This window comes from Carassius auratus, chromosome 29 (genome assembly GCF_003368295.1).
Source record: "Carassius auratus strain Wakin chromosome 29, ASM336829v1, whole genome shotgun sequence".
NCBI lineage: Eukaryota > Metazoa > Chordata > Actinopteri > Cypriniformes > Cyprinidae > Carassius > Carassius auratus.
In genome coordinates, this window is record NC_039271.1 from 4,847,433 (window position 1) to 4,862,818 (window position 15,386).

A 15,386-nucleotide genomic window follows, 5' to 3' on the forward strand; every position below is an offset into this window, starting at 1 on the left:
AAAACCAACTATATTATTTTTTACTTTTATATTATTAATTATTTAGGTTTTTTTATTTTAATTTTTTTTTTTTCATGTATTAATTGTTTCTTTAAGCTCCTAATAATGAACTGTCTAATCAGGATCATCTCGTGGCCATCTCGTGACTCCTGTGTTTTGGTGTGTTTGTAGCTGGAGGTGTTCTGTGAGGTGATGACCATACAGCAGGCCGGATACGTCATGTTGACCGACTACCTGCAGAATAACTACAGAGAACAACAGCCGCAGTTCATGGGACAAGTGTTCTCGTCCTACACGGGCACAGAGGAAGTTCCTGCACGCAGTATGCAAACACAGCATCCTAACACATACAGTACACTCATTTAAAATAATGTTCAGAGAGGAGCGAGAGGTCATCTCTCAAGGTCAAATGGAGGGTTTGCATGCATCTCTTCCTCCTCTGATCTGATCCTGGACACACATGCATGTGCTTTTTAAAATCCTGCAGCGAGTGTGTGTTGCTAAATAACCCCACTTTGCTATATTCCCAAGAAAACAAATGCCCCAATTCAGTTTCAAACAGACTTGATTTAGAAGCAGTTTTGTAAGTTATTGCTTTTTCGACTGAATTTATGGCTCCTTATTAGAAAAAAATGTTTTGCAATAACAATATTTTCTTTCAGGCTCTCCATCTGAATAATCACAACATAACAAACTGTATCTAGTGTCTTATAGCTTAATCTTGCATTCCCTCCAAGAAATTAGGGTAAAAATTACAAAATTTTTAAGTAAAAAAAAGAAAAAAAAGTAGATGTACCTTTAAAAAAAGAAAATAATTTTTTAATGTCCTATAAATATTTTATGTTTATTGATCATATATTTAGTGATCCTATTTATGTTTTATTGAAAAAGAAAATACATTTTATATTATTTAAAAATATATTTTGTCAAAATGTATCTATAATTCTTTACCTTTTTAAATATTTTGTTCATTGATTAAATTTTAAGTGATCCTATTTTTCTTTTTATGAAAAAAATATAGACTATTTTGATTTAATATTAATTAGAAAATATATTTGTCAAAATGTAACTATAATCTTTAATCAGTTTTTACTCTATGCATCTTAATATTTTAATATTTTATGAAATAAATAAAGTGTATATATTATTTAATCATATTATATTATTTTTTGTATTATATTTAGCAAAATACAACTATATAAGAATTTTATTATTATTATTATTGTTATTAAATAATTTTTAAATTATACATTAATATTCTGTAATTGCAATGAAACTGCACAGTCCATACAATTCAATTTAAACAGTAATGTTAAGATGTTATCTTTCTGTGTTTAGAAGCAGTTTTGTAAGTTATTTCTTTTTTTCGACTGAAGTTATGGCTCCTTATTAGAACAAATTGTTTTGCAATAACAATATTCTCTCAGGCTCTCCATCTGAATATTCACAATATAACAAACTGTATCTAGTAGCTTATTGCTTAATATTGCTTTCCTTCAAAGAAATTAGGGAAATTTTTTTATTATTATTTGTTTTAATAAAAAATGTAACTTAACATTTCAATTTAAGAATTTTTTATTTTTATTTTACAAAAATGTAGCTATACTTTTCCAAAAAAAAAAGGAATTTTCTATGTTCTTTAAATATTTTATTTTTATTGGTCACATTTTTAGTGATCCTATTTATGTTATGTTTTTTATGCTATTTTTCTATTATTTAAAAATCTTTTGTCAAAATGTATCTATAATTTTTTATTTAATTATTTACCTTTTTAAATATGTTTTGATTTTATATTTTATATTATATTTATCAAAATACAACTATATTGTTTAAGAATTTTATTATTATTATTATTATTAAATTATTTTTAAATCATACATTAATAACAGTAATTGTAATAAAACTGCACAGTCTATTAAACTCAGTTTGAACAGTAATGTTAAGCTCTCTCTGTGTTTAGTGTGCAGCTCTGAGCCGCTGAACCTGCAGGCCGACTCTCAGAACTACACGGGGATCGTGGTGACGTGGGAACGGCCACGGGCCGTCTATGACACCACCATTGAGCGCTACTCCATCACCTACCAGAGACTGCAGGGCAAAGACCCGCCAAAACAACAGTATCTCACAGACGGAGACCAGGATGTGGTGAGCGCTTTTAGACCATCCACTTGAGCCATCATTAATATCACTGTGTTGAGTGAAGGACAGGAGGGCTATATTTCACTCAGCACTGTCAAATGAAAGCTGATAGTTCAAGGTTACACTAGTCCTGGTGGATAGAAACAGGTGGTATGGTATACTATGGTATCTTGTTTTTCCAGGGAGCCATTATCCATCATCTGCTGGCGAACAGTAGCTATGTTGTCCAGGTGGTGGCGCTGTGCACCAATGGCTTGACTGGAAAAATGAGTGACCAGGTGATTGTGGACATGCCTTTCGAAGACCCAGGTGAACAAAAACTGGAAAATATCAAAAATATCAAAAAATGTGTAGGTAATATTTTACGAAGTGAAATAATATATAGACATTTATTTTAAAGATGTATTTTTATTTATTTTTTTATTTAAAGAAAATTTATTTTTCCTTTACAGTTAGGCACATTTGTATAATATCTATATTATATAATAATCTATATTAATAATCTTGTATTATTACCTTAAAGAATAACATGTATTTTTATAATAACATGTACTTTAATAAAATGTACTTTGCAGATGTGGCTTAAATAAGAATTAAAAACAATAGTTTGTTTTACTGAATTTATTTATTATTATTAAAAAAACAGCTGTCTAGTTATAATGTACTGTAATAATAATAATTATTATATAAATGATCATTATGTAGTAATAATTTGTTTTACTGAATATATATAAATAATACAAAACAACTGTGTACTGTATTACTGGAATGATAATATTATAAAACAATTATTATTATGTGCTTAATAACACATTTTTGTATGGTATTATTATATGGAAAATGAAAAACATTTCTTATTTTGGAGTAAAATATGACATATTCTATATTGTGTGTGTTATTCACCCTATTTTTTTGCATGAATATTTATTTCTTCAAATTAATTTACTGATATTTCCTTTAACGCCGCAGTAAATGAGCCCGATCCCTTTGGAGATTTAACAGAACCAGAGGAATATAATGAGGTGATAACAAAATCATAAATGATGAATCATGAGCACTTTTATGGATTTCAATGAGTAAAACATTAAATATTATAATTTCAGGACACAACATCACCTGCTTCCAGCTCTCCGCCCGGCAACAGCAAGAACAGAAATGAGACCAAACGTCCACTGAACAGACTCCTTCCAGAGGAGAGCGCCCACCTTCCTCACAGCAACATGCAGGTCACAGATGTCTACTATGAGGACATCCTCAGCACCACAAAAATCACCCCAGCCCAAAACAACGACCTTCTCACTGCGCTTCCTGATGCTCAGGACCAAGAAACATCAAACATGACAGCCAAAACTTTAAAACCTACCGCTAAACCTGCAGTGAACACAACCTTAATAGCTGACGCTAGCACTGTCACCACTGGATCAGCGCTTTCAGCATCTATGAAGATCATTTCTCAGAGCACTCAGCCCCTGTTTAATGGTAAGACATGGTCTTTCTCAGGTGTTTTCTTAATCAAAACCTCACTGAATGCTAACTTGCTTTTAGGGAAGTCGTGAAGATGACTAGCGGTGAGGCTTGCAATAGTACTAGGTAGTATGGTGATCGCTGTGTTTCCCAACAGTTTTCATCATATCAAGATCTCTTTCGTGAACATCACACTTGTGAAAAAGAAGCACATTTTTAGCATACTTAAGTATTTGAGTACTTATTATGGAAATATGTATTTTAAAAGAATATACGTAAGGGTGAGCTGAATGTAATGCATGTTAATTGCAATTAAATGAAAATGTATTGGAGTTAAAATGTATACGAAATGCTATTAGAGGGCTTTTTTGACATTTTTAAGTAAATCGTTATGTCGTTTCAAAAATACTTTATAATTCATAAGTGAACTGTGGAAAATAATGATAAGCCATGTTTTGTATTTCAGTAGATTTTAAATTACACATTTGTAATGATGAAATTGCAATTACATTTAAAATATATTAACTTTAAAACTAAATAACACACTACAGTTCCCTGTTATATTCATGTGCTTTAGTATGTTACTCAATGCATCAACATTTGTGTACTACTTTAAAGCATAACAAAAGATTAAAATGAAATTATTTAAAATATACTTAAAGTAAAACTTTTTAATGAAAGTGTCATGAAAGTGTACTTTCTTTAAAAGGGCATTTTATTTCATCAATATTATATTATGTGCAAGTACAGTACTTTAAAAGATTTAAAGTACATTAGAAGTACAAATACAATTACTGTAAGTGTGCACTTCTTTCTTCACAAAGGGAAAACCAGAAAATCATTAATTTTAAATAATTTAACATTACCAATATTAAAATAATTAAATTTTAAGCTACAAACTATTTCTACCGAGGCCTGAAAAACTCTCTTCATCTCTCTTTATCTTCTTTTTTTCAAAAACCTTCTCGAATGGTGAATTTATTTCGAGATGAAACCCAAAAGAGACTAAATATAGTCATTTATCCTCGTATGGTGCCAAAAAGCTAACCATGTATGTAAAAAATATCACCCCCAAGCAAAAGCATTCTCATTTATCTAATAGGTTACAAAAATGTACAGGTTTAATAATGCAAAACTGTCTTTCAGAATCTGTAACTCCTGGTTGGGAATCACTATTTTAACGCGATAGTTCACCCAAAAATGAAACTTCTGTTATCTTTTATTCACCTTCAAGTTGTTCCAAACCTGAGTTTTTCTTCTGCTGAGCACAAATGATCATCATTTGAAGAATGTTGGCAGCCAAACAGTTGACGGTAGCCATTGACTTCCATAGTATGGTGAAAAATACTATGGAAGTCAATGGCTACCATCAACCATTTGGTTTCTAACGTTCTTCAAAAAAAAAATCTTCCTTTTCAGCATAAGAAACAAACTCATACAGGTTATACAGGTCATGCACGAACTCTTTCAACTTTCAGAAATGCTCAAGTTGATGGTGGTGCAGTTGCTACCATATACATGGAATAAAAACTTGATTGCCATCTTGTGCCACAAATACTCAAGAAAAGCTTTGGGTATTTGTAATGCACCTGTTTGACTCTCTCTTCTCTGGTGTTTTGCACGAGCGGTGGTGGTTCCTCTCTTGCTCCTTTACCTTCTTTGCATATTGATGGCGCCCCCCTGGAGGTGGCTTTAGGTATTGCAAGATAAATGTAGATTAATTCAGCTGTAGATTAGCACTTTCAAGGGCTTCTTTCCTCCGCCATAAACGGTTCCAGAGGAAATTTGAAGTCTTAACTCTTCAGACGTGTTTGTTACAGCCACATCGTTCATTAATCAGAAGGCGTCAAAGGTCCATGATGCCTCAAATCTCTATGAATCCTCAACTACTATTTTGGAGGAGGGCTCTGCTCATCTTCCTTCTTCAGAAGAAATCGGCAGATCGGGGTCTAAGATCTTTCTGGAGGAGCTCGACCGGGAATGGAAGCTCAACCAAATCCGGTCGGCTCACAAAGACTCCCACCTGAGCTACAGCGGTAGATCTGAAGATGAAAAAAGAGAGGGACTGTCCTCTACTTTCTACTTTGAGAGCGAGCGAGAGGTGGCCACCACCGAAGAACCAGAGGCTTTTCTGTCATGGATGACCTGGTCAGCAGAGTCTGACACTGGCTCTGGACAAAGAGGGTCTGTGATCTCTCAAAGAGATGATATTCCCATAACGCTCTTAATTTCTGAACTCATTATCCAAGAGTCAGTGGAAGACCAGAACGCAGGTAAAACTCAACATTTGGAAGATGAAAACATGACTGCTTTTACGGCTTGAGTTAGCAGTTGGTTGCATTTTTGTAGCTCCTCGAATGTGCCGAGTATGGTGTAATGCATCATTGATTAATGGATGGGTTAAGGACTGCTCCTGTTTCCATCATCAGAGGCGAGTAACAGCAGTCCAGAGTCTCGTGTCGGGATGGTGGGAGGTACAGAGAAGGAGAAGAGGACGCTTGTTCCTCTGGCTGTGGTTTCGACGCTCACTGTCCTGTGTCTGCTGGTGCTGGTGGGGATTCTCATCTACTGGAGGTATAAGATCTTCAAACGTGCATCTGTATGTCAGTGTTTGCTTTAAGATGACGTGTGCCACATGCATCTGTGCTAAAAACCTTTTTAATTCACTTAAAAAACTGCATTTTTAGGAGCATTTTATGACAATCTGGCACATTCCCCAGAATTCTCATTACTGTGTCTGTGCATTTTAATTTTTTTTTTCAGAGTATCTTAATTTTCTTCTCTCATAAAGTAAAAAGCGAATATTTAAATGTTTCCATCTGTGTCTTACAGAAGGTGCTTTCAGACTGCACAGTTTTATGCAGAGGACAACATTTCAGCCCGAGCCATATCTGCCCCGTCAACCCCTCTTCTTCTGCCTTCAGGTAACAAAAACTACTTAAATAAAAAGATTATATATTTTCTTTCATATCTTACTTCATTAATTAATTTATTTAATGCCTTTATTTTCATATTTTCATTTTAATTATTTATGTATTTCATGCCTCATCATTTTTGTTTGTTTTAATGTCTGTTTTAATTTATTTTTTAATTTATTTGTTTATTTTCAATTATAAATATTTTTTTTTAATTTTCAATTATAAATATTAATAAATATGATCTATTTATTTATTTTATGGCTTGTCATTTTATTTTTTTATTTCATTTCTTGTTAGCTATTTATTATTTGTTTCTAAATCTTTTTGTTGTTGTTGTTGTTGTTGGCAGAGGACAATGAAGCTCTCCCAGTAAAGGAATTCGTAAAACACGTTGCTGATCTTCATGCAAATCACACATTCGCCAAAGAATTTGAGGTACTTGTGATTTTTATCGCTTTAGTTTTTTAACATTTCTAAATACCTAAACTTAAGCATTGCACCTTATTAAACATATGAAAAAGTGGGTTTATGTCATAAACTCCTGAATATGAGAGCAACAGGGCAGCATGTAAAGGGGGGGATGTACAGGCATCTGCATGGACACCCACAGAGCGTTTGCCCCGTCTAAACTCCTCTGTAGCATGAAAACACATGCAAACGTGCCTCATGTACCTGCACTGGTGACTTTCATTGTGCTTCTCTACATTCTCACCCCCTCCTTTATTAGATCTTGAAAGAGTCTTACGAGGTAAGACACATCTCCCTTTGTTTTAGTGTTTCTTGTTCTTTTGCATGGTTGTTATTCTTCTGTTCATTGTATTGACGTGTCAGTATTGCTCTATGCATGATTAGCATGCATGATAAAGTGGAATAGATTCTGAGGTATGATTCTGTCAATGATGGGATGAAATGTTTCTTCTAGGAGATTCAGAGCTGTACGGTGGACATCTGCAGCACTACGGACAGCTCCAACCATCCAGACAATAAGATCAAGAACAGATACATTAACATCCTGGCCTGTATGAGACGTTATATCATATTATATTTTATATTATATATAAATAAAAAAACATGACTGATAAGCCTTTTTTGTACTCTCAGATGATCACAGTCGAGTTAAACTCTCTCTAAACTCTGACAGAGATGGAAAAGCAGGGGACTACATTAATGCCAACTATGTGGATGTAAGTGTAAATTTTAGACCAAATTTTTAATGCTGTAATGATGAAACATTATTATATATATATACTGATATATACACTATAATTGGGGCTGGGGCTGGGATTTTAAAGTCTCTTGTGCTCACCAACGCTGCGTTTATTTGATCAAAAATACAACAAAATAACTTGTATAGTGAAATATTATTACAATTTATGTGAGTATATGTTTTCTATGTGAGTATATGTTACAATGTAATTTATTTCTGTCATCAAAGCTGTATTTTCAGCATCATTACTCCAGTCTTCAGTGTCATATAATCCTTCAGAAATCATTCTACCTGATTTGCTGCTCAAGAAACATTTCTGATTATTGTTGAAAACAGAAGTGCTGCTTCATATTCATATGAATAGAAATCTCAAAAAACAACAACAACTGCATTTCTTATTAAAAATGAGTGTTGGTAGAAATGAACATGGTCTAATTGTAATGATTATCTTTAGGGCTACAACCAGCCGAAAGCATATATAGCCGCCCAGGGTCCGCTGAAGGGCAGTCTGGGAGACTTCTGGAGGATGATATGGGAGCAGAACGTGGGTGTGATTGTCATGATCACTAACCTGGTGGAGAAGGGGCGGGTAATGCTGTTATCACTCTTAGATTAGATCATTAAAAACATTTTTTTTGCAGCGATGCCATAGAAGAACCATTGTGGTTCCCGAACTACCCCTCTGTGAAACCTCAGGTCTCCGAACCATTTTTTCTTAGTGTAATAGTCTAAAGAACCTTTTTCCACTATAAAGAACATTGAAAGGTTCCATTGATGTTTGTCATCAAACCATCAATGCCAAAAAAGAACCTTTATTTTTGAGAGTGTAATGAAATAAATGCAAATATAAAGCAACTAATCATGATTCGATGAGATCCCTAACCATATATCCGTGGTGTGTGTGAATCAAACAGAGAAAATGTGATCAGTATTGGCCCTCGGAGAATCAGGAAGACTATGGATCCTTCCTAGTCACACTGAAGAGCACCAAAACTCTTGCCTATTACACGCAGAGGACATTCATCTTGAGGAACGTTGACGTCAAGAAGGTCTGTGACTAAAGTATGCATAAATCACCAGAAAGAAGGTTCTGTCAAAGGGTTCTCAAAATTATGAACAATCATTCTTCTAGTATACTGTTAATAGAATTTGTTATTTGCACTTTATTAATATTCCGACAACATTAGCATAAAAAAGTAATTTATGCATCGGTAATGGAAAGGTAATTCTGAAATGGTTTACTTGGATGTTCATGTAACGTTTTTTTAAATGTTACTTCTGGTTTCGGAATGTTCAGAGAACATTCAAAAGTAACATTATAGAACGGAATGTTCCTTTGATGTTTCTAACCAAAACAGAAATATTTTCTTCTTCACTTAACGGGAATGTGAGCAAATGTCTTTCTCCCGTCAGGGCTCACAGAAGGATCGCAGTCAGGAGAGGACAGTGTTTCACTTTCATTACACCCAGTGGCCCGACATGGGCGTCCCAGAATACACTCTGCCCCTGCTGTCGTTTGTGCGGGCGTCCTCGCAGCCCAGGACGGCTGATCTGGGGCCTGTTGTGGTCCACTGCAGGTAGACATCAGTGTTAAGTTATTAAGCATAAAATGATGGTCATTGATTTGACTGCACTGATTCTATTGGATGTGAACTGCTACACTGAGTGGGAAAATGTGGGATTTGCAGTGCCGGTGTGGGAAGAACAGGAACCTACATTGTGATCGACAGCATGTTGAAGCAGATAAAGGAGGAGAGTAAAGTGAACATCATGGGATTCCTCAAACACATTCGAACCCAGAGGAATTATCTGGTGCAGACTGAGGTTCGACAACACATATTATTTCAAACCTTTTCACACCTTATGTCACGTCACGTGCAACATGAAATATCCATCATACTTGTGTGTGCGAGCAGGAGCAGTACGTCTTCATCCATGATGCTCTAGTGGAGGCCATCAGGAGTAAAGAGACCCTGGTCTCCTCCAGTCACATTCACACACATGTGTCTGATCTCCTCACACCGGGACCTACAGGAAAGACACGCCTGGAGAAACAGTTTAAGGTGAGACCTTTGGGTTTGTGATTCCACCTTAATCACTATTACGCTGAGCAATTAATTGTGCTTTCCTTTTGTTCCTGTAGCTGGTCAGTCAGAGCTGTGCAAAACAGAGCGATTACACAGTGGCTTTAGAGGAGTGCAACGCATCTAAAAACAGGACATCTTGTCTTATGCCTGGTGAGTGTATGCAAAAAATTAAAAATAATAAAATAAAAATAAATGTATTAACATACGTTATATAAAAAGTGAAAGGGTAATGTTTTATTTCCTAAATAATGTATTATGCTTATTTATTACATATATAATGAATATAATGAATAATATTTATTTATATGCATATATAAATATATTAAAAAGTGAAAAGGTAACATGTTTTTCTTTAAATAAATAAATTCAGTTATTTATTTATGCATTTATATGCATACGTTAATTATATATATATATATATATATATATATATATATATATATATATATATATATATATATATATATATATATATATATATATATATATATATATAAAAGTGAAAGGGTAACCTGTTTTCATTTAAATAATTTTATTCAGCTATTTATATATTTAAAATATAATTGATTGGTTTATTTGTTTATTATGAATATGATATAGAATTCATAAATTGTAAAGTTTTTCCACTAAACTAGTTTTTCAACTAATTATATGCAGTGTATTTATTTATTTATTATGAATAAATAATTTATACATAAGTATAACATAAAAACCCAAGGGATAACCATTTTCCCACTATTTATATTCAGTGTATTTATTAATTTAAAATATAAGAAATGTTTATAAATAAATATTCAGTATTATTTATTATGTCATATTTATTTATATTCATAAACATAGAAAAGGTTTTGAAGATGTATATTCAACTGTTTATACATATTCAATATTGTATTTATCATAAATATTTATATAATTTATTAAAACACTAATATTTATAATATATAAAATGTAACCTGTTTTCTTCCAAGAATTATATTCAGAATATAGTGAAGAGCTTTTTAAAGTGTATTTAAAGATCTAATGAATGACTGAGCTCATTGAGTTTCGTGAACTGTACCCGCTGATCTTTATCCTCACATGTGCTCGCTCTATCTGTGCTTCAGTGGAGAGGTCAAGGGTCATTCTGTCTACAGGACCTGGAGAATCATCAGACTACATCAATGCCTCTTATTTAACGGTAAGACTCTTGTTCTGATGCTCCTGTTCAGACTCCTGTATGTAATATGGTGTGATTCGACGAGTCTGTGCCGTTTACAGGGCTACCATCAGACCCACGAGTTTATCGTTACCCAGAATCCTCTGCCAAACACCATACAGGACTTTTGGAGGATGATCTGGGATCACAATGCACAGATCATAGTTTCTCTGCCAGATACACAGAGCGCGGTGAGTCACGAGCACAAACACGTCTATACTGCTGCACACGTCCTCATGTGATAACTGAGACCTGTCATTTCCTGACCGTCACAGAGCAGAGACGGAGAGTGTGTGTACTGGCCCACTAAAGATCAGCCAATCAGCTGCGAGACCTTCACTGTGACCTTCAGGGGTGAGGACAAACTGTACCTGTCCAATGAGGAGTCGCTTGTGGTACAGGACTTCATTTTGGAGGCTCTAAAGGTGAATAAAACTTCTTTCATTTATGTAGCCAGAACTCAGTTTTTGCAGCTGCTCAGAATAAACCAAAAAATAAAACTGATAAAAAGTTATGGTAAAGAAAATATATTATTAGAATTTTTTATTTTATTTTGAATAAATGCAGTTCTTTTGAACCTTTTATTGATCAAATATATTAGACAGCAGAACTGTTTCCAACACTCATAATAAATCAGAATATTAGAATGATTTCTAAATGATCATGTGATCGACTGATGTTACATGTGACACTGCTGAAAATTCAGCTTTGCATCACAGGAATAAATTATTTTTTTAAGTATATTCAAATAGAAAACTATTATTTTAAGTTGTAATAATATTTCACAATATTAGAGTTTTTTTCTGTATTTTTGATAAAATAATAATTGCAGGCTTGATGAGCAGAAGAAACTTCTTTCAAAACATTAAAAATAGTAATGTTTCCAAACTTTTGGTCTGTACTGTATATAATTATATATATATATATAATATAGTCCTGTATATACGAAGAAGTGATACCCCCTCACAATGTAGAGCGCTTTAAGTACGTAGAAAAGCATAAAAGTGCTATATACATGTAATAAATTATTATATTTTGCATAAAAAATTATTTACTGACATTTTAGTTCCTAATGATTTTTTTTATTGCTATGATATTTTAATTGTGCATACTTTCCTGATATTTTATAACTCAATAAAGGAAAAGAAATAAATGTCAGTATTTTTTGTACTGCCTTTATTTAAATACTGTGTGTGTGTGTGTATATATATATATATATATATATATATATATATATATATATATATATATATATATATATATATATATATATATATATATTGCAGTAGTATTTACAGTAATGAGAATCGCTCATGAAATTGTTTGAATTTAAAAATCTGGACACATAACAGCGCACATTTATAAAATTATTAAATAATTATTATTTACACTATTTATGTATACTATTATGTAACTGAATATGTAAATGTTAAATAATCATTAAAAACTGATACTAAATAATTAAATAGTAGTAGTAGTTGTACTGCCCTTATTTTAAATAGACATGTTAAATAACAGCATTTTTAAATAATATATTACAATAATGAAATGCTAATGAGAATCACTTGAAAACATTATGTGAAATTTAAGAAAATACTTAAGTAAAACATCTGGACACATTACAGCAATGAAAATACTATTTTATTATTATAACTTTTCTTTATAGAATTATTAAATTAGAATATAATAAATTCATACTAAGTAGTATTATTAAAATATAACTGTATGAATGTATAATGTAATTTAATATGTAAATTTTAAATAATCAGAAAAACTTTACAATTTATTTTTGTTGATTTTGTGACATTAAAAACAAAGCAAACTGAACACATTCACATTTAATATTTCTGAAAGGCCTCTTTGTACTGGAGATTGCATCTCTGAAGCATTTAAGTGTATGGAGCAACAACAGAGATGTGTGAATTTTATTCTGCGTGGCTGTGTGACAGGACGACTATGTTCTGGAGGTCCGGAGGTACCAGAGCCCTCGCTGGCCGAACCCTGACAGCCCCATCAGCAACTGCTTTGAGCTCATCAACATCATCAGAGAAGAGAGCTCACGCCGAGAGGGACCCGCCATCATCCACGATGGGTAGAGTCTCATAGCATTTCTAAGAAAGACTGAAATAGAGAGGAGTGTGTCATTCCTCACTGTGTCTGAGCAGGTCTGGAGGGACGAGTGCTGCTTTACTCTGTTCACTGACCAGCCTGGTCGACCAGCTGGAAGAGGAGAACAGTGTAAACGTTTATCAGACCGCCAGAATGATGAACCTCATGAGGCCGGGAGTCTTCAACGATATTGTAAGATGACTGTGGTATACCTTGAAAAGATATGAATTATAAAATGTGCATGGTTTAAGGAATAGTCCAGTCACAAATGAAAATGTGCGGAAGCTCTCCTCACCCTCACAAGATGTAGATGAGTTTTTTTTCTTCATCAGATTTGGAGAAATCTGCTTGCTCATCAATGGATCCTCTGGAGTGAATGGGTGCCGTCGGAATGAGAGTTCAAACAGCTGATAAAAACATCACAATAGTACTCCAGTCCATCAGTTAACATCTTATGAAGAGAAGAGCTGCGTGTTTGCAAGCTGTTTGGACTCTCATTCTGACGGCACCCATTCACTGCAGAGGATACACTGATGAGCAAGTGATGCAATGCTACGTTTCTCTAAATCAAACTCATCTACTATCATTTTGGATGGAGTGAGGGTGAGAAAAGTTCAGTAAATTCTCATTTTTGGGTGCACTGTTCCTTTAACATCTTTCCTGTGTGTGCAGGATCACTATCAGTTCCTCTATAAAGCTATCCTGAGTTTGGTGAGCACCAAGGAGGACGAGAGAGCACTTCACCACTCGGAAAACAACGGCACGGTTCCCGCCAACCCGTTGGAAAGCCTGGAGTCGCTCATGTAGATATACAGACATTAAATCAAGAGAAAGTCGTTTTTAAAACCCTTATGAAGTCTCTACACAGACTACATGGGTACAGGATATACTATAATCCGGTCTTTTATTGTGCCTTTTCATTACCTTTGTACTTTATAAAATGCTTTGATATAATATTTCTGTTGTAACTAATGCCAAAATTTCTACTTTTTGGGAAAGCAGTGATTGCTGTATTGCTGGTGATGTCTTAGATTTTAGTCAGACATAATTGTTGAAGAAATATTTATAAGTAGCAGGGTAAAATATTTAATATGCTATCTATTTGGGGGTAAATCTTTGATATATAATAGCATTCTTGAATGTAGCCTCATGAGTGTGATTCTAATATATAAAACAATCGGCCAAACCAACAGACCAAAATACATTTCTATGACTAGCTCTTCTTTTTTACTATGTTAGTTATTGTAGAAACTGAATGTTTCTTTTTTTTTTTTTTTGTAATTTCTGAATTAACTTGATATTGATATGTTGTAACAGACATTTTTTCGTACATTTCTCATTTGTAATACGCGCATCCTTCTAGATTTAAATCTGTCATTTCATTAGCATTCAGTTTTATATCTCCATGTTTATCAACTTTTATTTAAACTGTCTAATCATTTAGGCCTTTTTTGTCAAGCATTAACTCAGAACGTACTTGGAGACAAGAAAGCAAGCACAGTAAAACATAAACAAACCAGGATTTTCCACGCACATCATTTCTTCTACATTTGCGAGTGTTTGTCATTTCTAAACGTTGTATTTTCTTCCACCGAGCTTCCAAACTGCTAACCACAAAATGAAAGTGGGTGAAATGAAATATTATGTGTAAAAGTGTTGCAGTGCGATTATTCGAGAGACTACATATAATATTTAACATAAAATAATGATGTCAGTAAGTCTGTAGGCACGTCAACTAACCAAAATAATTACTTTAATTACGTACCGATTTATTTATTTTGATGAGTAATGTATTATAGTTATATATTCAGATTTTATGACCTTTCAAGATAATATTTGAGAGACTTTGTCAAAATATTAAAGTTAATTTGAGCTCCTAGGCACAATATAGATTACAAATTCATAAAAATGCAAAAACAAAAAAAATCGCATTTTGTGTGCATGTTATTTGCCTTTCAATTGATTGTTTATTTTTGGTCATTTTTTGTTTTTAATTGGAGCTTGAGTCAGACCTCAGTCTCATTAAGCACAAGGCTCCAAATTAAATTTTTTATAATATGCACATATACATTTTACCCTAAACTAGCTAAAAGATCCTTCTTCGGAGTAAATGTTCCCTCTCATTGCCTGGTCAAAATTGAAAGAATGGTAAATTATGTTATATTTCCTATATATGTATGTATGTACTGGAAAATATGAGTTCATAGCAAGTTCATTTCCAGCTCAATCTTTGACAATCAGCTGCAATAAAAAAAAAAAAAGGTAAA

The 15,386-nt window shown here is 33.3% G+C and overlaps 2 protein-coding genes across 4 annotated transcripts in view; both read left to right on the plus strand.

Moving 5' to 3' along the window:
- LOC113048455 (receptor-type tyrosine-protein phosphatase zeta-like) overlaps positions 1-14,321 on the plus strand; it is a 31,169-nt gene extending 16,848 nt beyond the window's left edge. The window contains exons 8-30 of the mRNA XM_026210260.1: positions 172-322; positions 1,961-2,145; positions 2,322-2,448; positions 3,109-3,161; positions 3,243-3,618; positions 6,033-6,177; positions 6,436-6,527; positions 6,871-6,956; positions 7,249-7,269; positions 7,444-7,540; positions 7,623-7,705; positions 8,183-8,317; positions 8,643-8,777; positions 9,142-9,305; positions 9,417-9,552; positions 9,645-9,791; positions 9,872-9,965; positions 10,919-10,992; positions 11,073-11,201; positions 11,286-11,435; positions 12,960-13,102; positions 13,176-13,311; positions 13,792-14,321. Coding sequence (XP_026066045.1) covers positions 172-322; positions 1,961-2,145; positions 2,322-2,448; positions 3,109-3,161; positions 3,243-3,618; positions 6,033-6,177; positions 6,436-6,527; positions 6,871-6,956; positions 7,249-7,269; positions 7,444-7,540; positions 7,623-7,705; positions 8,183-8,317; positions 8,643-8,777; positions 9,142-9,305; positions 9,417-9,552; positions 9,645-9,791; positions 9,872-9,965; positions 10,919-10,992; positions 11,073-11,201; positions 11,286-11,435; positions 12,960-13,102; positions 13,176-13,311; positions 13,792-13,926 — 2,994 coding nt within the window. The 3' untranslated portion in view covers positions 13,927-14,321. The remainder of the gene's footprint in view (positions 1-171; positions 323-1,960; positions 2,146-2,321; positions 2,449-3,108; positions 3,162-3,242; positions 3,619-6,032; positions 6,178-6,435; positions 6,528-6,870; positions 6,957-7,248; positions 7,270-7,443; positions 7,541-7,622; positions 7,706-8,182; positions 8,318-8,642; positions 8,778-9,141; positions 9,306-9,416; positions 9,553-9,644; positions 9,792-9,871; positions 9,966-10,918; positions 10,993-11,072; positions 11,202-11,285; positions 11,436-12,959; positions 13,103-13,175; positions 13,312-13,791) is intronic.
- LOC113048471 (B-cell receptor CD22-like) overlaps positions 1-15,386 on the plus strand; it is a 1,131,192-nt gene that overhangs the window by 541,150 nt on the left and 574,656 nt on the right. The window lies entirely within an intron of this gene.